This window comes from Notamacropus eugenii, chromosome 4 (genome assembly GCF_028372415.1).
Source record: "Notamacropus eugenii isolate mMacEug1 chromosome 4, mMacEug1.pri_v2, whole genome shotgun sequence".
Lineage (NCBI taxonomy): Eukaryota > Metazoa > Chordata > Mammalia > Diprotodontia > Macropodidae > Notamacropus > Notamacropus eugenii.
The window spans coordinates 3,210,667-3,236,052 of NC_092875.1; the positions used below are offsets into that span (position 1 = coordinate 3,210,667).

General features: G+C 44.6%; 1 protein-coding gene across 1 annotated transcript in view; it reads right to left on the reverse strand.

The window, feature by feature from the left end:
• The window catches only part of LOC140502804 (uncharacterized), a 35,572-nt gene extending 16,022 nt beyond the window's left edge, over positions 1 to 19,550 (reverse strand). The window contains 6 exon segments of the mRNA XM_072606816.1: positions 3,210 to 4,299; positions 4,609 to 4,780; positions 6,537 to 6,632; positions 7,047 to 7,179; positions 19,089 to 19,153; positions 19,465 to 19,550. Coding sequence (XP_072462917.1) covers positions 3,210 to 4,299; positions 4,609 to 4,780; positions 6,537 to 6,632; positions 7,047 to 7,179; positions 19,089 to 19,153; positions 19,465 to 19,486 — 1,578 coding nt within the window. The 5' untranslated portion in view covers positions 19,487 to 19,550.
• Between the last annotated feature and the right edge of the window lie 5,836 nt (positions 19,551 to 25,386).

Sequence of the window (25,386 nt, forward strand, 5' to 3'; positions counted from 1 at the left end):
CAGGGATGTACCATTCAGTGACTTTTTTTAATAGAATTCCCAATTGTTTTCCAGAACATTGGGATCAGTTTCCAGTTTCACCAACAAGGCACCAGTGAGCCTGTCTGCCCACTGCCTCTCCACCATCTGCTCTTTTCATCTTTTGTCACCTTTGATAACTTGAGTGTGAAGGGAAACTTCAAAATTAACAGGTCTTGAAGGAAAGGTTAGGCGACCACTTGGCAGGCAGAATGGAAGGGGAATTTTTTTCAAGATCAAATTAGCCTAAAGGACCTCTGATGTCCTTTGCAACGCTGTGAAAGAGATTTGTAAGTCTCAGTGCACAGTAAAAGTGAGTATGTATTATTAATATAGGAAAAGATGTACCTCTGAGTTGTTTGAATTTGTATTTCTTTGATTACCAGAGAATCTGACCATGTTTTTCAGGTGCTAATTATCTATACTGCTCCTTTCAAGGGTTTCTCTGTCATATTCTTTGGACACATAACTATCATCCATCTGTCAACAGATCTAACGCTGAGAGAAAATGTGTATCACATCCTTATGTAATTTTTATGTCACATTTTTATCAGATCTGGACAAAAGCAGCAACAGCCCCAAGAATTCTCTATAGACCCCAACAGCAAAAACTCAGGCAGGAGTTTGAAACCCCTGCCAATGTAGCAGGGACAAACATGACTAGGGTTTTCTGTGAGCCCTCAGCTAAAGATTTTCCTACCACTGTTCCTTCAGTGTTAGGAATCATAGGTCACTCATGGGGCAGCCTCAATCTCAGACAGAATACTGGTGGAAGAAGAAGTAGAGAAATCACAAACTATTCCATCCATTAGGAAATGGGATTTGGAGGGATATTACAGTAGTTCAAAAAAATTACAGGGCAGGACATGAGAGAGGGCTTTATTTAAAAGGTGCTGACGATGTACTCAGCATTTTCTACCTTAGCCAAAGTCTTCATCTAAGGAGAGGAAGGGGACACTATTTGTAGTTCCACAGAGGGACTAAGAAGTACAGGTTTCTCCATATTATGAATTCCAGGATGGACTTTACTCTCCATATAGAAGCTGCTTCCTAGCCAATTCAAGTCAATAAACATTTATTATCCACCAACGGAGTACGCAGAACTATACCTGGTGTTGGGGGAAGCACAGAGTTTACATTCCGTGGGAGAACATGTGGATAAATAAAGTAAGCTGGGGGTGAGGGAAGTTCTAACTGCTGACTGGATCAAGGAAAGTCCCCTGGAGGTTTCCCATGAAGCAAAATTTGAACCAAAAAGACTGGAAAATGTGCAGGTGAAAGAGATGTATTCCAGGCATGAGAGAAAGTCAGTGAAAAGGCCCAGAGATGGAGGATGGAGCATCCTGTGTGAGGGGTCCAAGTCCATGTAGAGTTTGAATTCCATCCCCAGGGCAACAGGAAGCCACTGTAGGTTCTTGACTTGAAGGCCACAGTCAAATGTGCTTCAGGTCTATCACTCTGGTGGCTGAGGATGAACTGGAGAAGGAAGAGTCTCCTGGAGCCAGGGAGATCAATTTGGAGGCCACTATCATAGTGTGGGTGAAAAGTGAAAAAAGCCTCTACTAGGGTACGAGTAGAGGGAAGGGAGATGTGAGAGATACTGTGGAGGGCAATAGACTAAAAATGGCAGTAGACAGAATATGTGGAGTGAGGGGAAATGAGGATTTGAGGATGACTCACAGTTTGGGAATTTAGGTGACTGGAAGGATCTGGGGGCCCTTGGCAGAAGTAGAGAAGACAAGAAGAGGAGATTTGGAAGAAAGAATGGTCCCCAGAAATGACTGTCAAAATAGGAAGTAACGAATGAAACATAAAAAAAGGATTTGATGAAAGTTTTCATTGAATATTTTTCTATGTAATCAAAAGTACAATTTTATCTCAAAATGGCAACATTTAATATAAAAACCCACCAACACATCTATTTTAGACAATAGATAGTGAGGAGCATTAGTCCTGGATGTGAAAAGAATTTGCATCATGGATTTGCTCTCTGGAATTACTGAAACTTCAGCAGTTATTGTAATATTCACAAGGGCAGCAGACATAGCTAAATTAATATGAATTTTCTGTTTGATCCCTAGCATGTTTAGTCCTTGTAAGGACAATTCTGAAGGGACATAAAAATCTTCAGTGCCATAATGAAGATATTATATCCTTCCTTTAAGTTCCCCCTCCCCTAAAAAAAAGAAGAGAAAAATAAAGAGGTTAGACATGAAGTCAAAGAGGGAGCTAAAAAAGTCCAATTCTTGGCATGAACCACTGGCTCCAGCTCAAATTTCCCCTCTCCTTTCTTTGAACAGACTCTGGCCTTCTGTTCTCCTTGACATTGTTTTCCTTTTTTAAATACCTTGGTTACCTGGAGAGGGTTTCATGAGATTCCCAACCACGAGAGAGTAAAGGATGAACAAAGAGGGCACCAAGAACTCTTGAAGAACCCCCAAAAGAATGGGTCGGGTGAGGGGGAAAGACCCAGCAAAGAGAAGAAGGGATAGAGAGAAAGGAGGAGAGCTAAGTGTGAGGTCTCAAAGAGAGAGAAGAGGGAAGGGAGGGAATGGCACTCAAGAGTCAAGTACTTAATAGAATAAAAATCCCTAAAGGAAAGGAAGGAACAATATGGATTTCAATCTGTGGTAATTGGGAGGTCCTTAGAGACCTGGGAAAAGATGCTTCAATAGAACAGCTGCTTCAGTAGAACAGTTGCAATAGCAACTAGGGCCAGAGGGGCACACGTAGCTTTGACATTTTTTTTAAAACACTGGTGAGATCTGTACATGAACACGTATGAACTGAGTCTAAACTTCCTCAGGCTCAGTTCCCTCATCTGTAAAATAAGGCTCATCTCCCGGCCTCTGAGAATCTTCCCTCTCTGCATCTGGAGATTCCATAATCCTCCATTTTTAAGATCATTGGCAAGGAGTAGAGAACAACTGATGGAAAAAGGATGAGAGTGGAAAACGTCTGTTGCTTTTCTTGGTTCCACTTCCAGCATTAGCACAGTGCCTGCCATGCCATGAGCATTTATGGAAGCACTCCACTAAGGTTCTGCAATAGGGTAAGACTGGATGAAGTATGGAGGCAGATAACTTAGGGTTATAATTTATCATATAAGGGAGGGAAGAAGGCTGTGAGACAGAGATGCTTTACAATTCTCAAATTTGTTGATTCTGTGATTCTATGATTTTATGAATCATCTGATGAACAGCAAATTTTGTACTCTGACTGAAGACTTCCCCACATTCTTTACATTCACAAGATTTGTCCCCAGTGTGAATTCTATGATGAAGAGTAAGTTTTGACCTCTGACTGAAGGCCTTCCCACACTCATTACATGCATAAGGTTTCTCACCAGTGTGAATTCTCTGATGTTCAATAAGTCCAGGTCTTTGTCTAAAGGCCTTCCCACACTCACTGCATTCATATGGTTTCTCTCCAGTATGAATTCTCTCATGTAGAATAAGTTCTGAACTCCGTCTGAAGGCTTTTCCACACGCATTACATTCATAAGGTTTCTCTCCAGTGTGAATTCTCTGATGAACAATAAGTTGCGAGCTCTGACGGAAGGCCTTCCCACAGTCATTACATGTATAAGGTTTCTCTCCAGTGTGAATTCTCTGATGTACTGTAAGACCTGTGCTCACACTAAAGGCCTTCCCACATTCATTACATTTATAAGGTTTCTCCCCAGTATGAATTCTCTGATGCTGAATAAGTTGTGAACGCCAGCTAAAAGCCTTCCCACATCCACTGCATTCATAAGTTTTCTCTCCAGTGTGAATTTTCTGATGCACAATAAGTTTGAACCTCTGGCTGAAGGCCTTCCCACATTCATTACATTCATAAGGTTTCTCTCCAGTATGAATTCTCTGATGTTGAGTAAGTTGTGAGCTCTGACTAAAAGCCTTCCCACAGTCATTACATTCATAAGGTTTCTCTCCCGTATGAATTCTCTGATGTCGAGTACGTTGTGAGCTCTGGCTGAAAGCCTTCCCACATTCATTACATTTATAAGGTCTCTCTCCAGTATGAGTAGTCTGATGTCTAATAAGTCCTGTGCTCCATCTGAAGGCCTTCCCACATTCTTTACATTGATGAGGTTTCTCTCCAGTATGAATTCTCTGATGTACAACAAGGTATGACCTCTGGCTGAAAGCCTTCCTACATTCATTACATTTATAAGGTTTCTCTCCAGTACATAGTCTATGACATGTAATAAGTTGTGAGTTTTTGAGCAAAGACTTCCCATACTCATCACGTTTGGGGGGTTTCTCTCCAGTATGAATTCTGTGAGGGAAAGTATTGATCTGTGGTTAAAGGTTTCCCATGTTCATTGCTTTCTAAGTTTTTTCTTAAAAACTATGATATCAGTATCAGTTTATGAATTACAACTTGTTATAAATTTTTAATTATAAACTTAATTGTAACTTAAACTCTCTCTCTGGATATAACAATTATGGAGAGCTCTTTCCTACAGACACTCTCCAATGGGAAAAAAAAAAAGTACTGGCCCTAAACTGACAATTAAGTCAGGCTTGTTTCTTTTACGGTCTCTCACTATAATAGAGTTTTCCTTGGGGGGGGGCTTTTACTTGCCTAGACTGCATCTCATCATGCTGCTTCCCTTTTAACCTGCTATTAGGTTCTGAAATTTCTCTCCACTGAGAGATGCAGGAATAACCTCTTGTGAGCCGTTCAGGAGAAGATTCTTCCATTGAAGGGTCAGGCACTGGAGCCAACTTCTTGGGTTCAGGCATTGCCTCCCAATCTGTAAATTTAAAAAATTATATATACTGAAATATGATTTCCCCTACTGGAACAAAATCACTTGCCACTTATCTGGCACTGTCTTCTGTCTCCCACCTCAAGAAACATGATTGCCAAAGGTTATAGGGTAGAACAAAAGAGATAATGTCTTACATTTATAGTCATTTTCATATGGTTGTGTGTGGTTTGCAATATTTTTGAAAAAGATTTGTATGTATCCTTTGTCCATTAATCTATTGGATAACAGCTCTTTGTTCTGACATATTTCTGTCAGTTCTATCAGTTCCCGTTATATATTGGACACTAGATATACTTTAATTAGAGATCACAGATGTGTGATGCAAAGACTTTCCTCTGCCTAATTCTTCATTTCTTAATCTGGCTATACTGATTTTGTTGATATGATACATTTTAGATTTTCAATAATGAAAATTATCTTTTTTAATTTTTCATTTATATGATATGAATACAAAGAAGCCTGGAAAGCTTTCCATGAACTGATGCAGAGGGAAATCAGCAGAGCCAAGAAAACAATTGACACAATGACACAACCACTCAAGAAGAGTTTATTTAGGCCTACTGGTGTCAAGTTAGGGCTATGGGCCACAGGTACAGAGAGAGGCAAAAAATGCTCACCTGCAGGGAGCTCATAAGCTCATGGGGAGTTCAACAAGCAAATGCATATATACAAACAAGCAATTGACAGGGTAAATTGGAGACAATCATGAGAAGGAAGGTTCTAACATTAAGGTGGATCAGGAGAAGGTCTCTTGGAGAAGGTGGGATTTTAGCTGAGTTAGAATGTAAGAACTATGTCCCACCACCTTCCTTATCTTTACCAATTTGTCACTGACTTACCTTGCCTTACCAAGTACCTTCTCGTGATCTGAGATACACTTCCTCCTTGAGTCCTTTTCCTCCTTCAGAGTGGATCTTATTTCTCCTCCTTTACTTCAAATCCACCTCCTTCAAGTTCTCCCAAATTTGTGCTTCCCCAGTTCAGTCCCTGGCCTTCTACACAGTTCCCAAGCCTCCCAAGTCTTCTTCACAAGTCTCTGCTCTTTATTCAGCCTTTTATCCATTTCCTTCTCTAGCCCATAACCTTCTCCTTCTACAGCCTGAAGTCAAAAGCAAACCAACCACATAGACCAAGAATATAAATGTTCACACCTCTGACTCAATGACCCCACAGGTGTGACTATCCCCTAAGGAAGGAACTGAAAGGAAATTAAAACCTCAGTCTACAAACATAGTTTTGATGGTTGGATGAGAAAGGCAAAAGCTCTAGAGAGGGCCAAAGTGTTTGATGGGCAGGTTGTGACTAAACAAGATTTTGGCCTACTCGTGCATTCTTGACCCAGAGGCTTATCGCTGAAAAACACAGTCATGAAGGGGATGGGCAGTTAGTCATAGAGATGGGAAGAAAGCAGAATCAGAGCATGTGCAATGATTATAACTAGGAAAAGTAACACAGCCACAAAACCTTAACACCCAGAAGAAAAGGACAGAAACACCCAAAAGGCCTTTTGATTACTACTATTTATAGAACATACATGTGTGAAGAGAATGACCTGATGAAGGGAAGGCCAGAGAATGGACAGCCCCAATGTTCAGTCCAAACTGAGGCACAACCAAGGAGGGACAAGTCAGGAGAGGAATTTCCTTCAGGGAAGAGGAGACTCCCAGGAGAGCTGCCTGGCCAATCATTTAGAAGGGCTTCCCCCACAAATGATCAATTGTTGGTCACCATGACTCACCTGCACAGCTGCTCTGGAGGACATCTTCCTCTGGCATCCAAAGGGCTTCCCCTCTCTCCAACTGGGAGATCACATCTGGCTTGGAAATGGCCAGGCCTATTCATTGAAAAGATCTCTTGTCAGAGAACTCCTCCTAAGAGCCCAATCCTAGTCCCTTTGGCCCTTCTGGGAAAACACAGCATGCTGCGAATAGCCACAGGACCACTGAAGGATGTTCTAGATCTGGTACCTGGAAGCAGGGAGGAATGGGCCCCACCGTGGAGCTGGGTTCAGAAAGAGACTAGATTATTTGACCCAATCCCTGCTAAGAGGATGGAGACTGTTGATGTGCTAAAGATATCTGGGACAAGAAGGGAGGATCTTAGCCCTGAGGGAACACAAGAGTGGGGATGAGGCAGCCTCAGGGACAACACAATACAACAGCCAAGACTGTTCACCTGGGAACAGGTAAGTAGTAACTTAGAACCTCTCTCTAGGTCACATAGGGATTAGGGAGCCTGCAATCCTCACCCAGGCTGACCAGGTTCTTATAGTTCTCCAGCATCACATCCTGGTACAGCTTCTTCTGAGAAGGGGCCAGGTGCCCCCACTCCTCTTGGGTGAAATCCACAGACACATCCTTGAATGTCACTGCTTCCTGAAACTAAACACACATGTGCTTACCCAGGGACTGGTCCTCTGGTGAATCTCACGAGATAAAGCTGGTGGGAATTGTATGGGCTCCTTCTTGTAGGGGTGAGGATTCAGGGTATTCCACGTTAGACATTTATGGCTAGCAAATTGTATTAGATTCCAAATGATACAACAAAATGATAATTTTCATATCATAGAATTATGCTGAACTTTTTGGTTCAGTGTCTTCCCTCTGCTGATTATCTCCCATTCATTTTGTCTACAACTTGCTGATACACAGGTGTTTGCATACTGGCTTCTGTGAGACTGTGAGCTCCTAACAACAGGGACAGTTTCTGACTTTCCTTGTATTCTTGTATTCTGGGACTGGCACATAGTAGGTGCTTAAGAAATACTTGCTCACTGACTGTTTAACAGATTACTTGTGTTCTAGTAGTTCTTCAAGGCAGGAACTACAAGCACTATCACCCCCATTTTACAGATGAGGAAATGAACCCAAGAATCACAGCTTCTCAGACCTGTAAGCAATTTAAGAGGCCTGGGGTATGTCATGGCCCCTGCATCTTCTCTTCTCTCTGCTAAATACACATTAACAATCTTTGATCCTTATATGGCACTTCACCATCTCCATCACCCTTCTTTGCCTGCTGTCCAACTGATCCATGTCCTCCCTGAAATCCAATGCTCAGAACTAAACAAAGTAAATATTCCTGATGTGGTCTGATGACACAGGGCCAAGCAGGATCATTGCCAGACATTAGACCTCTCTGTGAATGTAGCCATCTCGCCTATTGAGATCCAAGTTTTGTCATCTACAAAGTTAACAAACATGCCTTCTAAAACAATAAGGCCTAGTGAGAGATGTCCATACCACCACATTCGCTCTCCCCTGAGGATGCCATGTGACATACACACTCCCTAGCCACTTGCTCTCTACTTGTACAACTTCAGCTAACTAAGAGATGTTTGTTATTGTAATTGTTCCTGAAAAGAGAGTCAATCTAGTTCCCATTTCTCCCAATACCACCATACCAGTAACTTTCTGAACCTGGTTTAACCCATCTGCCTATAGGGTTTACCAGAGTGAGACCATGCCCATGCTCCAGCTTCTTGGAGACATAGGTGAGAGTTGGGTGAATGAAGGGGACAACCAATGTGGGCAAGCAGCCCTGAGAAGGACTCAGAAAGCTCTCACTCCAGAGGTGCTAGTCCTCCTGAACATGCCATTGTATCAGTAAGCACCCCAACATACACAGGGGAGCCTGCTATCACAGGTTCTTTCATCTGCTTTTCTAAAAGGAAAGGCAACTTTTGAAGGGTTAACAATCTCCTTTAATCAAGTACATATATCATTCACTTAGTTCAGGAAATCAACAGACAGCACTTCCAAACTGTCTGACATAAACAATACATATATCACAAACCAACAGAAAGATCCAACTGTCTGACCACAGTTCCCAGAGAGGGAAGCACCAACATCTGGGGCTTCAAAGCCTGAGGACTCATTAGGGGCTTCCCAGAGTCTCATCTGGCTTCCAAAAACTAAACCCCAAAGTAAAATCTCACCCTCAGAGTATTTATACCTTTGTTTAAAGCCAACCCTTGAAAACCAATACCTCATTAACAAAAGGTGCAGACTTTCCTACAAATCTTCCCAAATTAAACTCCCTTTAATGGGCAGGCCCATTAATGGGTGGGGAAGATCTTTAATCATATTAACAATACAAATACATATACTGTTCCTAGTTAAAGAAACTCTTGTTTCTATACTTTACCCCTAGTAAAGACTCTTGGTTGATAAAGGCAAGATTCAATTAGAGGCACTTGATTATACTAAAACAAAAACAGCAAAAGATCCTACTTTGCTTGCCCTTACAATCCACCCTTCCAGGATCTTTGGCCTTACAATCTAAATGGCCATGGATCTTGGAAAAAATAGAAGCATTATACTTTGCAATCCCAAATCCAGGTGATTTAAGCAGGTTACATGGGCAACTGGTATCTGAATATGCACTAACATTTCTTTAGTAAATACAACATAGTTCCCACAAAATAAACACTTCATGGACTTCACATTTCAAGAATACATAACAGCAACTCATTACCAGGGTGGCCATATGACTTTAAACAAGCAAAAAGGTATGTGCATAACAATATCATTCTTTGATAAGACAGCAACCAGCTCCTCCTACCTCCAATCGCAAACAGAAATGTCCGAGCAAAGTCCTCCTGGAGGGAGGTGTTCCCCTCCCCACTGTGCCATTGCAGGCACTCTCAGATGTAGGCTCTAATGAGCCAAGTCACAGTCTTAACAATGTTCCAGCCCCTGCTTCCAAGTCTGGGGGGAGGGGGGAGGATGGGGGGAGGCTGAGCAATAAAGTCACCAGGGTGGTGTCCATGGGGTTAGAGGGCACTTCCCCCCACCCACCACAAGTAACTCCACCCCATGGGTCCAAAATGTCCCAAGAGAACGCTGCAAAAAAGCACACTCAGTGTCTTGCTGTGCAGTCCCCATATTGCCCCAGGGCTGAACTCTGAGTTCCTGTGTTCCTCCTCCTCCAGCAGGAGCCAACTGCTCCCAGCCCCTGCCTGCATCTGCTCATAGGCAGCTCTCCACTCCTATTCCTCTCACCTCTCCAAGGTTGGCACACTGGTAGTTCTCCACTTTTGCTCTCATCTTACCAAGATTGGCACACTGGCAGTTTTCCACTTCTGCTGGATCAGTATGAAGGCAGTTTTCAACTCAGATTGCAGTCAGGAGCCGGGCTAATCTACTCAAGCCCAGTCCCTGGTCATCCCCACCACCCCAGGCTCCATAGAACCATAGCCACAGGCGGGAAAAAACAATTACCCCAGTCCCACAAAACCTATACTTTCCTTTTAATTTATGCAGATCCTACTGACTATGCCATACTGTATTGGTGAGCACCCCAACGTACACAAGGGAGCCTGTTGTCACAGATTCTTTCATCTGCTTTTCTAAAAGGAAAGGCAACTTTTGAAGGGTTAACAATCTCCTTTAATCAAGTACATATATCATTCACTTAGTTCAGGAAATCAACAGACAGCACTTCCAAACTGTCTGACATAGGAAATACATATCTCACAAGTCAACAGACAGTTCCAACTGTCTGTCCACAGTTCCCAAAGAAGGAAGCACCAATATCTGGGGTTTCAAAGTCAGGGGACTCATTAGCGGCTTCCCAAAGTCTCATCTGGCTTCCAAAAACTAAGCCCCAAAGTAAAACCTCACCTTCAGAGTATTCATACCTTTTTTTAGAGCCAGAGAGCATCCCAACCCTTGAAAACCAGTACCTCGTTAACAAAAGATGTGGGTCTTCCTACAACTCTTCCCTAAACAAACAAGAACTTTAATCACATTAACAATACAAATATATATACTGTTTCTAGTTAAAGAGACTCTCGCTTCTAAAGTTTACTCCTAGTAAAGACACTTGGTTGATAAAGGCAAGATTAAAGCAGAGGCATTTGATTATAATAAAAAAACAGCAAAAGATCCTACTTAACCTGCCCTTGCAGCCATACAACCCTCAAACCCATCAGTGAGCTAGGGAATGGTCCAAGCATGTGAAGACCTCCCCTGATGGAATGAACCAATGAGAATAATTTGTTCTAACGGTCATAAAGGCAGCTGAAGCAGGTGCTGTGGAGCACTTGAGCATGGTCAGATATCCCAGGCCATTGCCAGTCATTTCCACTTTGCCACTGGACTTTGATGATTCAGGGAGAGTGAGGCCTCGTCCAGCTCACACCAGTCAAGCCATGTTCCTGTGATGACATTTGTCCTCTTCAAAAATGAAGGACAAATGACTTTCCAAATCAACATGCCCCCTTCCAGGCCACGATCCACCACTAGAGAGCAGGGACTCTATCTCTACAATACTGACATGCAGTACATGCACGCTAAATGTTTCTTTCATGTATTCACTCATTGCTGATTCCAAGTTCAATCTCCATAGTATACACTGCGATACCATCTAAGAAATCTGTCTTGCACTACCTTTTCTCCTTTCCCACTCATCTCCTAGCCTGACAATCTACATATAATCTGTGAAGGGTACAACTGTTTTACATCACTAGTGGCAAATGCAAACTGAAATGAGGTCGACTCAACCATATATAAGGATCCCTGTGGGTTACATATTGACTTAGAAAATCACCTCTCAGTATTATCTATGTTCTACTGAATTTTTATGTTAACCATTTCTCTATGGCATTTTAATCCAGTCCTGACAGCACTCAGGAAATGTTGTGGGCTACAGCACATTTGAGATCTTTGTTCTATACTTGAGAATTTTTTTGATTAATGGCCAACAGAGATGGGCATTTTCCCTCTACTAGCCTGCCCCTCCCGCCTCCCCAATAATCCTAAATAAACGCAAGGGAGAATGATACCTGGGAAAAAAGGAATTATACCAAGCTTCTATTCAATCTTCCTTTAATGAATGCTTAATACCTGTACCAAATTACCTGCAGTCTAGGTTTTACTATTCAACCACTAATCTTGGTCTCTTTTGGTTATGTATTTATATGGTGATGAAAAAAGAGGGAGTTTCATAGCAAGGAGAGAGCAGCATGATGCATGAGGCCAACATAGTATTTCATCTTGGAAGACCTTCTTCTACTGGAATCAAGCAACTTCAGCTCCCTGGGCAGCACTTTTCTCATTTGCACAATCAGGAGCTTAAATCACAGCAATCCATCAACAAACATTAAGGATCCTGGTAAATCTTTATTGACTTTGACATCACCTTCATTTTCCAATGTTTCCCTTTCTCCTCCCCTCCCAAGCAGCGAGTCCTGATAATAAAGAATAGGTCAGCAAGATTAAACAGCACATCCCCAAAGCCTGCCATCATGTGGAAAGTTCTGTACTTAAAGTCACCCACAGCTGCAAAGATGCTCCCCATCTTTGATGCCTTTCCAATCTCTTCTAGGGCATCAGCAGTCAGTTTGGGTTGTTTTATGGTTGTAGTCACTGTGTTTACTGTTTTCCTGGTTCTGCTGACTTCACTTTGCATCAGTTCCTCAGTCTTCCCATGTTTCTCTGTATTCCTCATGGTCACTTTCTCTTACAGCACAGGAATGTTCCCTCAGTCACATACCAAAGCTTGTTTCACCACATCTTAAATAACATGCATATCTTTTATTTTCAGTTCTCCTACTGTCATTTACTAAGCAGTTATGAAATGCAAGTCTCATGCTTTTTAGCATGATGTTTTCAGCCATGTTGACAAATGCTTTCAATGAGGATGAACATGGCATCAAGGTCAACTACCATGATTATGGCAATTTCTTCGATTTAAAAGGCTACAAACCAAAACCAAAGTGAAAGAAGTGATGGTGCATGATTTTCTGTTTGCAGATGATTGTGCACTCAATGTAGCCTCTGAAGCTGAGATGCAACAAAGTATGGATCAATTCTCTGCTGCCTGAGCTAATTTTGGCCTAATAATTAACACCAAGAAAACATAGGTGCTCCATCAGCCATCACCACACCATCCATACATGGAACCATCAGTTACAACAAAAGGAGAAGTTTTGAATGCTCTAGATAAGTGTACTTTCCAGGGATGTACACACTGACAATGAGGATGATGCAAGCATTGCCAGAGCTAGCTCAGTGTTTGGGAGGCTCCAAAGAAAAGTTTGAGAGAAGAGGTATTAGACTGACTACCAAAGTGAAGGCATTGTCATATGCCTGTGAAACATGGACAGTCTACCAGTGCCATGCCAGGAAACTGAATCACTTCCATTTGAACTGTCTTAGAAAGATTCTGAGGATCACCTGGCAGCATAAGGTATCAGACACTGAGGTCCTTGCTCAAACTGAACTGGCAAGCATTCAAACTATGCTACAGAGAGCACAACTCTCTGTTCGAATGTGAAATGAATGCTGTCAAAAAGACTAGTTTACAGAGAACTTGCATGGGGCAGGCAATCATATGGTGGCCAAAAGAAGTGATACACAGACACTCTCAAGATCTCTCTCAAGAACTTTGGATTTGATTGTACAACATGGGAGACACTGGCAAGGACCTCTCAGCATGGCGTGCCCACATCAGAAAGGGCACTGTACTCTATGAACAAAGCAGAATTGAAATAGCACAAAGGAAACATAGGATGTGCAAATTTGGAGTAACCACCCCAAATGTTCATATGGACCATCTGTGCCCAACCTGTGGTAGAGCATTCCGAGCTCGTATTGGTCTGATCAGCCACAGAGTTGGACACACTGAAACTTCACTTTATCCTGGTGATGTCATGTTGGTCCTCTTCTAGAAAGAAGGACAAGAACCAACCACCAGCTAAGTGCCAAGAACCAGGCAAAGCAGCCCCTGCCCTTGGGCAGCTCAGGAGAGACAATATCATTGTGTGGGTCTGTGTTTTGTGTGTGTGTGTGTGTGTGTGTGTGTGTGTGTGTGTGTGTGTGTGTGTGTGTGTGAGAGAGAGAGAGAGAGAGAGAGAGAGGGAGGGAGGGAGGGGGGGAGAGAGAGAGAGACAGAGAGACAGAGAGACAGAGACAGAGACAGAGAGAGTGTGTGTGTGTGTGTGTGTGTATGAGAGAGAGAGACAGAGACAGAGAGAGACAGAGACAGAGAGACAGATACAGAGTGTGTGTAAGTGTGTGAGAATGTGCATACTGTATTTATGAAGCACTTACAGCGGGCCAGGCACTAAGACAGCCCCCAGGATGCTCTCCCCTTCATCTCCACCCTGCAGAATACCTGTTTCCCTTCAAGTTCAACCTCCACACAAGGCCTGTGCACATCCCCCCAGCTGTCTAACCCTTCAGACAATTAACCCCAGATGTCTTTGATAGGGACTCCATCTGTCCCTGGGAGGTGCTTTTGTCTCTGGATGCATACGCTCCAGCACAATGCCAGGCAGAGGGTAAACCTTTAATGAGGAGTTGGGGAACTAAATGGAATCTGTTACTATAATTTACTCCATGACCCAGGTCCCCAGAACTCCAGGGCTCACACAGCCTGGATTTGATCTCAGGCACTCTCTTTGGCTCACTGCCCACTGTGGGAGCTACTCTGGGAAATTTTCTAAGAATAGCTTTTAAGGGTGCTGATGTCTACATTTCTCCAAGTTTGGCCTAACAGGGTTCCAGCTCTATCCTAGGGCCTCAAAGTGGCAATGGTTATGGGCAAGGCAATCTTTACTCCAGGCTTCAAAGGAGCCTATCAACTGATAGGAAACATGCCAAGCACTCCAGAAGCCCAATTCATTCCAAGAGAACCAGACTCCCTTCACCAGGCCGATGGATCGCTATCTCCCTACAAGGTCTCACAGCACTTGAAGGTTCACTCGGTCATCCTTCCCACTGCTCAGGAAGCCAGTGCTGGCACCTTCTTTCTCCAAGGAGCAACAGGAAAGCATCTGCTGTCTCTAGGTCTGATTCCCAAACTCACCCTTAGGAATTCCCAATGGCCCTGGATTGGTGTTGTCCAGGACTGTCAGGCTAGGAGGCGATATTATGGGATGACACTGCTGAGAGTAATGGACACTCCGGGCTTCCTCTGCACAAGAAGCTGGGTCTCACAAACCCTGTTCATGACTCAGCCTCTCAGGCCTTTGGGCACAGCCAAGAGCCCCTCCTGTGTGCTCAGGCCAAAGCAGCAGCTCCCAGGCTGCTGATGAGATGCTTCCTCACAGCTCCAATTCCCAGGGCTCCAAGGGGCCATTTCCAGTTCCCTGGGAGCAGAGAATGGGCACAGGCACAGGCTTCCCTCTTCACCTGGCCCAGGCCTGCTCTGCTCCATAGTGCTCTGTTTTCTGATGGTACAAAGGCAATGGGTGGTCTGTCATCTCCCTTTTGGAGTGCTTGAAGAGTGGGCCATCCTCCTGGGTCCTTAAAGGCAGCCACAGCCTCTGAATAACAATAAGGACTCCTCTCTCTGTCCTCTACACAAGGCATCTTGGGAGTCTGCTCATATTCCCAGATCAGGGGCCCTGTGATGCCTCCAAACAGAGGCCCCCCCCCCAGCCTGGACTCTCACTTAGGTGATTGGAGAATCAGCATCAATGATTAAGAATCAGCGCCAGCTCAGCCTAAGTAGCATTACCCTATTTCTTTTGTAACGTTCACAATATACAATTAAATATGTTTATATCACGTAGTGTGTACAAGAAATATGGTGTCTCCATCAGACTGTGTACTCTGTGAGAGCAGGGAGTAGTTTTGTCTCTCTCTGTATTCCCAGGCTTAGCACGGTGCCAGCCCCACAGTACTGAACATACAGCAGCCTCAGGGCCAGTAGCCAGGAAGCCTGAAATCATTGTCCAGAGATGCCCCTCAGAACCCTCTTTGGACAGTGGCCCTTCAGCCTTTGCTTCAAGACCTCCAGAGAAGGGAACCCCGCTATCTAACCATCCCTCTCTAAGCCACCTCCTGTACATTTGGACAGATCTATGTATTGGGCCTTAACATCCCTCCTGACCTCCAGTCTTGCATCTATGTCTACTTAAACTTATATCTTAAACTCAATAAGTACAAACAGAACTCACTGTCTTTCCCCTATTACTGTACCCGCTTCCCACTTCCCTATTACTGTCAAGGACATCCTCATCCTCCCAGTCACCCAGGCTCAAAGACAGGTGTCACCCTTAGCTCCTCAGTCCCTCCAATCCCCATTCCCATCTCCACTCAGTTCTCAAGTCTGGTCTTTTCTACCTTCATACCGTCTCTCCTCTGATGCAGGCACCCCACCTCTCTCAACCCCATAGTGGAGGTCCTCATCAGCCCCTTCCTGCACAACTGCAGTAGCCTCTGGGCAGGTCTGCCACCTCCAGTCCTTCCAGCCTTCGTTCAGTTGACAAATCAGTGTTCCTGGGAAGGACAACAGGAGGAAGTCCTGCTGAGCTCCCCTTCACAACTCCTACAGAAAGAGCTAGAATATGGACCAAATCAAGTCTTCACAGGAAAATTCAGTGGAAAGTCACCATAAGTCATTTCTCCAGCCCAAGCTGGCACAGTGAGAAAAGCTGAGAGAAATCCATGGATGTTGGGGCTAGGGTCTGTCTGGAAAGGAGGTCACTCCAGCACAAGGAGAGGTCCAAGGTCTAGAAGAGTCTCTGGGCAGAACACAAGAACGAGTGCCAAAGGACAGCTCTGTGGCTCCCAATCCAGTTCCCAGTCACAGATGCAGAATGACCTGTATCAGGAGATAGAGTTTAAGCATCAGGAGCTCTTGCAGGCTTTAGGCTGCAGACTGATGGAGGAATGAGTTCAGAATTTGGCGGCAGCAGCACAACTCCAAGCCTAGGAACAGGACTGCTCTCAGTTCCGGACTCTAGACCAGTCTGAGGCCTGCAGCACAATAACTGGGGAAGGAATTCCAGACCTGTAGTGCTGTTCTTTTGAACCGACAGCGCCTCCTAGAGGGCCGAGAGAGAATGAACCCAGCAGCAGGCTCCCAGAACTCCAAATGGGAGGAGTCCACAGATATGCTGCTCAGAGTCAAATACAGGTCAGAAAATGGCAGAGCTCAGACCAGCAGGGTACAGATCAGGCTTTTTCCTGATCATAACATTTTGAAAGCACCAAAAGCTTGCAAGAACCTACCCCAAGCTGGTCTCTGAAAGCCTAGACATTCAATATCACAAGAAAGAAGCAGACAGACCTAAGAGGACACAAGCTCTGACCAGTCATTTCTTCCAGGAGCATGCAGACCTTGGACCTAACATAAATTCCTGATGGATTGGAAGAATGAGAGAATAAAAACAGAATTCAACCATAAAAAAGGATTATGGTGACAGGGATGGTCAAGACACAAACCCAGAAATAAATAGTAACTCCATAACCTCTCGAAGCAAAGTCTCAGAGAAAAAACAGCTCGGGCACAAATTTAACTAGAATTCCTGGAAGAGACTGGGAAAAAAAGTTTTAAAAAATCTTTTTTATACATAAAAAGAAAACACTAAAGGAAAAAAATGGGAAAAGAAATGAGAGCTACAGAAGAAAGAATTGTAAAAGGAATTAACAGCTTACACAAGGTACAAAACCTCACCTAAGAAGCAAACTCCCTGAAAATTTTAGGATGGTCCAAATAGATGTCAAAGACTACATGACAGAGAACAAGAAATATTAAAACAAAATCAAAGGACATAGAGCAGAAGAAAATGTAAGGTATAAGGTTAGCTCAGAGTATGAACAATGGCTGGCATCCATATAATGGTTTAAGATTTGCAAAGCAAAGTGCTTTGACAGGTGACAGTTCATCTGATCCTCACCAGAACCCTAGAAGGTCAATGCTATTATAACCCTCATTTTACAGACAACGAAACTGAGGGTGAGAGAGGTGAGGTGAAGTGATTTGCCCAGGGTCACAGAGTCTGAGGCTGGATTTGGATTCAAATGTTCCTAACTTCAAGCCCAGCACTCAGTGCCTGCGGTGCCCCACCTTCCTATTAAAAATAAATGACCTAGAAACAGATCAAACAGATAATTTAAGAATCATCAGACTACCTGAAAGCTATAACCAAAATATCTTGCCAGTTATAGGCATTATAAGAAATCATAAAAGAAAACTGCCCAAATCTCGTAGAACCAGAGGATAAAGTAGAAATAGCATGTACTGGTCACCTCATGAAAGAAATCCCCCGAATGACAACTCTAAGGAATATTATATCCAAAATCTAGAACTTTCAGGTCAAAGAAAGAATACTGCCAGCAGCCAGAAAGAAAGAACTCAAGATCTGAGGAGTCCCAGTCAGGGTCACACAGGATTTAACAGCCACTGGTATAAAGGAGCAAAGAACTTGGAAAATAATATCCAGGAAGGTAAAAGATATAGGCTGACAGCTAAAAATTACTCAACAAAACTGAGTGTAATCCTACAGGGTAAAATTCGATGAAATAAAAGACATCTAATACACAACCTGCGTACACTGGCTTCCTTACTATTCTGCAGAAAGGCCACTCCATCTCCCAGCATTGTCAATGGCTATCCCCCGAGCATGAAAGTCTCTTCCTCCTCATGTCTGCCTTCTGGCTTCCTTCAAGTATTAGCTAAAATCCCTTTTTCTGCAGAAAGGCATTCCTCTGCTTGCATGCGTCTTGTTTGTTCATGGTTGTTTCATGATGCCTCACTTAAGACTCTGCCAGCTCCTGGAAAGGAGAGAACCTGGTGTAATGCTAATGAGACTGAAGATCTTCCCTACCCATTAATGGGCCTGCCCATTGAGGGGAGTTTGATTAGAGGAGATCTGTAGGAAGGCCCACACTTTTTGTTAATGAGGCACTGGTTCTCAAGGACTGTGATGCCCTTTGGCTCTGAAAAGTCCATAATTACCCTGAGGAGAGGTTTACTGATGGAAGTGTTTATTTAGCCAGGTTGGACTCTGGGCAGCCCCTAAGAAGACCTCCCACACCCCAAATGTTGGTGCTTCTCTCTCTGGTAACTATGTACGTATGTATGGTCAGACAGTTATCTGTCTGTTGATCTGTCACAGTTGGAAACTTCTCTTGTTGGTTGATCTTTGTTTCTCTAAGTTCAGGGTGCTGACTTTTCCCCCTGAACTCAAGGAATGATACACGCACCTGTTTAAAGGGATTGTTGACTCCCCCAAAAGGTGCCTTTCCTTTTAGAAGAGCAGATCTAAGAACCTGTGAGGGCAGGCCCTCCTGGATAAGGCAGGTGCTTTCACACCTGGTTCTGCCTTTCTCTGTATCCTCGGCACTTAACGAGAGAACAGGAGAGCTTCATAAATGCCCCTTCACTTAACCCGAGCACCTCTCACTGGGAATCCCAGCCTTGGCTCGCCACACTCTCCGGGTCAGCGGAACCGGTCTCCCTCGTGTCCCTCACGGGTGGCCCACGTGCAGCTCCCTCCTCTGCTCACCTGCTTGGCCCCCGGTTTGCCCCAACCCTTGGCCCCGGAGCTCACCTGGGAGGTGGATGACACTGAGGGCCTGGGGGCCATCCCTCGTGCTCCAGGCGGAGGAGGCAGAGCTGGGGAAGGAGAGAAGGGCCCTGTGAGTGGCAGCCCCGGCCTCAGGGCCCACAAAGGTTCTGGCCCCGCTTAAGTCCCCAGACCCGGTACCTGGGACAGCCCCCAGACCCAGGGCTCCTCCAGAGGAGGCAGCCACCGCCCCCAGGAGGGACCCCAGCTCTGCCGAAACCCCGGACCCAGAACCTCCCCCGGAGGCCCCGGCTCCTACGAAGCCCCCAGTCCTGCCGAAACCGCGGGTCCAGCACCGCCCCGCGGACCCCGGCCTGGGAAACAGGCCAGAGCCCTGGATGTGGCCAGGGGTAAGCTTAACTAGAAAGCTCAGAACCACGCATGCGCAGGAACACGCTGAGACACGCACGACACAGATCACAGCCGGCCCAAGAGAATACGCATGCGCCTCTACAGACCAGCGAGGCCGCTGATTGGCTGCAGGGCGGTGGCCCATCCTCCCTAAGCCTGGATACGCCATTGCCCTGAACGCGGGGCGTGGCTGCGGGCGGCCAAGAGTGCGCACGCGTAAACATCTGCCTCACTAGCGCTCCCACCTTTACCCGTTAACTCAGACAAGCCAGGCACTGGGGCCCCTCCTGCCCCGCCCCCTCCGCACCCGGCCCTCCCTGCCGGACTATCACTCACCCGGGCAGAGAATAGGGCGGAGCCGGGTGGACAGTTCCTGAGCAGTAACGGTCAAAAAGGAGGGGAGTTGGGAGGAGCGGAAGTGACGCCAAGCTTTGGAAGCTGAGCCGGAACCCCGCTCCGAGCTCAGGCAAGTGTCCGGATGGCCTTCTGGGAAACGTAGTCCAGAGCACGGCCTCCTTGTGCGCATGCCCACAATCACACCCAAACGCCAAACACGTGGGGTGACCCTTCGAGTTCCTTTTCTCTTCCCTTCATCTCCTCGCCCAGCTCAGCTTCTGTACCTGGCCGCGGCCCATTGTGGCTCCTGCTCCTGGACAACTTCCAGGCCTGACCCTCGGCCCCTCCCAGGGCTCCATTGGACTTAAGAAGCACTGCTTAAGCGCCTGCTGTGTGCCAGGTTCGAAGTTAGATTCCGGGAGACAAAATAACGAGGAGCAGCCATGCAGACCAGTCTGTACAAAGCACGCGCCAGACGAGGTCTAGCCCAGCAGGTCTAGTTATCACAGGGGAGGGGCTGGGGAAGGTCAGGAGTTGGGGTGCAGTGGGGAGAGCATTCCAGCCATGGGGTGAGGTCAGAGAAATTGACCAGAGCCTGAGATGGAGGGTCTTGTTCTTGGAACAGACCGGGCCTGGGTCTCCCCATGGAGACTTCTGGAGAGAGAGGTGGCCGGGACAGGAAGTGCTTTGGATGCCCCACCATGTTGCTTTCCAGACTGGAATCAATGGGAAGCCTGGAGCTTGCTTAGTGGGGGAGGTGACCTGGTCAGAGGGGAGCTCTGGAATCAAGAGACCTTACCCCCACCTCCCCAAGCAGGTATCCCCCTGGTCCGTGTGTGAGTGATGGGGGTCTGCACCAGGGGGTTGGTCCCCTCAGATGAAATAGGGGGTACATAAGAGATGCTGCAGAGGGGAGACCTGCAGACCTTGGTACCATATTGGATCTGGCCATGAGAGAAAGTGAGGAGAGGAGGAATCCTAGGTTCTGTGAACCCTGAGAACAAATAACCAAAGGGTCACAGAGGTTTTGCATCTGCTGTTAACTCTAAAATACCAAAGAGCTCACATAGGTTGTGGCCACCACATTTAACTCCAAAAATTTAAAACAAAATAAGCACCAAAACCAAAGAGGTAAGAGTAGGCATAAGCAAAAAGTCATCTTTATTCTGTTGGAAGAGGGAAAGTAGACACATGTCCAGGGACTTCTTCTAGTAGGCAACTGCTTTAGTGTGGGCAAATCTCAATACCTAGACATGTGGCTATGGAGTGAGTTATGGAGTGTTACCCCTGATGATGAGGAGTTACAACCACAATGAGACAGCTTTGATTCATAGCAGGGCTTCAAAACCAGGACATAGGTACTATAGGACCTTGTCGAAGCTCAGAGAACACCTGGTGCTGGTGTGAAATGATTCTAGGATTTTGCTGAGTTCCTCCAGAGGGTGAGATTAAAGGATTGTTGTTACGTCAAACTCAGGGCACAGCTCGCTTGCTGGGAAATGCTCTGGAAAATGAGATGTCTCTTAAATAGTAAAAAAAAGAGTCCATTGTCACCACTGTTATTCAGTATGGTACTAGAAATGTTAGCTTTAGCAATGAGTAGAAAAAGAAATTGAAGAAATTAGAGTAGGCAAAGAAGAAACTAAGTCATCACTCTTTGTAGATGATACGATGATATACTTAGAGAATCAAGTAAAAAAACTACTTGAAATAATAAACAACTTTGGCAGAATTGCAGGTTACAAAATAAACTCACGTAAATCATCTGCATTTCTATATATATTACTAACAAAGCCCAATAGCAAGAGATAGAAAGAAAAATCCCATTTAAAGCTATGGTAGACCCTATAAAATATCTGAAAGTCTACTCTGCCAAAACATACCCAGGGACTATATGAACACAATTACAAAATACTTTTCGCACAAATCAAGTCAGATCTAAGTAAGTGGAAAGATATCAGTTGCTTGTGGGTAGGCTGAGCCAATATAATAAAAATGACAATTCTACCCAAATTAATTTACTTATTCAGTGCCATACCAATCAAACTACCAGATAATTATTTTCTAGAGCTAGAAAAAATGTCAAAATTCATCTGGAAGAACAAAAGGTCCGGAATATCAAGGGAACTAATGAAAAGAAATGCTACGGAACGTGGCCTAGTCTTACCAGATCTCAAATTGTATTATAAAGCAGCAATTATCCAAACCACTTGGTACTGGCTGGGTAGACCAGTGGAATATGTTAGATACTCAAGACACAGTAGTCAATGAATATAGCAATCTACTATTTGATAAACTCAAGGATCCCAGCTTCTGGGACAAGAACTCACTGTTTGACAAAAATTGCTGGGAAAACTGGATAACAGTGTGGCGGAAACTGGGCATAGACCAATGTCTGATACTGTACGCAAGAATAAAGTCTAAATGGATACATGATCTAGGTATAAAACCTGATACTACAAGATGGTGGAGTAGAAAGACACACATACACATAGCTCCGAACCCACAACCCATAGAACATCTGTATAAAGTAACTCATGGTGAATTCTGGAGCAGTAGAGGCCACAGAACACTGGAGCGAAGGAGATTTCTGTTCCAGAGGGACCTGCAAACCTCTCACAAAAGGTCCGTCATGCTGCGGACACGGAGCCCAGCCCAGCCCCGCCCCGGCCCGGCACCAAAAGGAGCAGATCCGAGCAGGCTTCAGGGACGGGATCTCGAGCGGCCTCACGAGACCCTCCACCCACAGGTGATGGGGGTCGGTGAGAGGGTCTCTTTGGCGGGTCGAGAGGGGAGTGGGGTGCCCCCATAACTCAGGCCCCCTTGGGAGGCAGAAGCTGAGGCAGAGGCAGACCAGGGCTCCCCAAGCAGGCAGGAACCTGGATCTATTGTTGAAGGTCTCTGCATAAACCCCCTGAAGGAACTGAGCCTGAGAGGTGGCCCTGCCCCCACCTGAGCACCTGAACTTAATCTCACACTAAATAGCAGCCCTGCCCCCGCCCAAAGCCCTGAGGCTGGGGAGCAGCATTTGAATCTCAGACCCCAAGTGCTGGCTGGGAGGATCAGGAGGTGAGGTGGGTGTGAGGAGAATATTCAGAGGTCAAGTCACTGGCTGGGAAAATGCCCAGAAAAGGGAAAAGAAATAAGACTATAGAAGGTTACTTTCTTGGTGAACAGGCATTTCCTCCCTTCCTTTCTGATGAGGAAGAACAATGCTTACCATCAGGCAAAGACACAGAAATCAAGACTTCTGTATCCCAGCCCACTCAATGGGCTCAGGCCATGGAAGAGCTCAAAAAGAATTTTGAAAATCAAGTTAGAGAGGTGGAGGAAAAGCTGGGAAGAGAAATGAGAGACATGCAGTCAAAACATGAACAGCAGGTCAGCACCCTGCTAAAGGAGACCCAAAAAAATGCTGAAGAAAATAACACCCTGAAAAATAGGCTAACTCAATTGGCAAAAGAGGTTCAAAAAGCCAATGAAGAGAAGAATGCTTTCAAAAGCAGAATTAGCCAAATGGAAAAGGAGGTTCAAAAGCTCACTGAAGAAAATAGCTCTTTCAAAATTAGAATGGAACAGATGGAGGCTAATGACTTTATGAGAAACCAAGAAATCACAAAACAAAACCAAAAGAATCAAACAATGGAAGATAATGTGAAATATCTCATTGGAAAAACAACTGACCTGGAAAATAGATCTAGGAGAGACAATTTAAAAATTATGGGACTACCTGAAAGCCATGATCAAAAAAAGAGCCTAGACATCATCTTTCATGAAATTATCAAGGAAAACTGCCCTGAGATTCTAGAACCAGAGGGCAAAATAAATATTCAAGGAATCCACAGAACACCACCTGAAAGAGATCCAAAAAGAGAAACTCCCAGGAACATTGTGGCCAAATTCCAGAGTTCCCAGGTCAAGGAGAAAATATTGCAAGCAGCTAGAAAGAAACAATTCAAGTATTGTGGAAATACAATCAGGATAATACAAGATCTAGCAGCTTCTACATTAAGGGATCGAAGGGCATGGAATAGGATATTCCAGAAGTCAAAGGAACTAGGACTAAAACCAAGAATCACCTACCCAGCAAAACTGAGTATAATACTTCAGGGGAAAAATTGGTCTTTCAATGAAATAGAGGACTTTCAAGCATTCTTGATGAAAAGACCAGAGCTGAAAAGAAAATTTGACTTTCAAACACAAGAATGAAGAGAAGCATGAAAAGGTGAACAGCAGAGAGAAGTCATAAGAGACTTACTAAAGTTGAACTGTTTACATTCCTACATGGAAAGACAATATTTGTAACTCTTGAAACTTTTTAGTATCTGGGTACTGGATGGGATTACACACACACACATGCACACACGCACACACACATAGAGACAGAGTGCACAGAGTGAATTGAAGAGGATGGGATCATATCTTTAAAAAATGAAATCAAGCAGTGAGAGAGAAATATATTGGGAGGAGAAAGGAAGAAATGGAATGGGGCAAATTATCTCTCATAAAAGAGGCAAGCAAAAGACTTATTAGTGGAGGGATAAAGAGGGGAGGTGAGAGAAAAACATGAAGTTTACTCTCATCACATCCCACTAAAGGAAGGAATAAAATGCACACTCATTTTGGTATGAAAACCTATCTTACAATACAGGAAAGTGGGGGATAAGGGGATAAGCAGGGTAGGGGGGATGATGGAAGGGAGGGCATGGGGAGGAGGGAGCAATTTGAGGTCGACACTCATGGGGAGGGACAGGATCAAAAGAGAATAGAAGTAATGGGGGACAGGATAGGATGGAGGGAAATATAGTTAGTCTTATACAACACAACTATTATGGAAGTCATTTGCAAAACTACACAGATTTGGCCTATATTGAATTGCTTGCCTTCCAAAGGGAAGGGGTGGGGAGGGAGGGAGGTAAAGAAGTTGGAACTCAAAGTGTTAGGAACAACTGTCGAGTAATGTTCTTGCCACTAGGAAATAAGAAATACAGGTAAAGGGGTATAGAAAGTTATCTGGCCCTACAGGACAAAAGAGAAGATGGGGACAAGGGCAGAGAGGGATGATAGAAGAGAGGGCAGATTGGTCATAGGGGAAATTAGAATGCTTGGTGTTTCGGGGGGAGGGGATAAAAGGGGAGAAAATTTGTAACCCAAGATTTTGTTAAAAACTGATACTATAAGCAAATTAGGAGAGCAAGGAATAGTGTATTTGTCAGATTTATGGAGAATGGAGAAATTTTTGACCAAATAAAAGATAGAGAACATTATGAAGTGCAAAATGAATAATTTTGACTACATTAAATTGAAAAGTTTTTACATAAACAAACCCAATGCAGCTAAGATTAGGAGAGAAGCAGAAAACTGGGAAAGAATTTTTGCAACTAGTGTCTGTGATAAAGGCCTCATTTCTAAAATATAAAGAGAACTGAGTCAAATTTACAAGAATACAAGTCATTCCTCTATTGATAAATGGTCAAAAGATATGAACAGGCAGTTTTCAGAGGAAGAAAGTATAGTCATATGAAAAAAATGCTCTAAATCACTATTGATTTGAGAGATGCAAATCAAAACAACTCTGAGGTACCACATCACACCT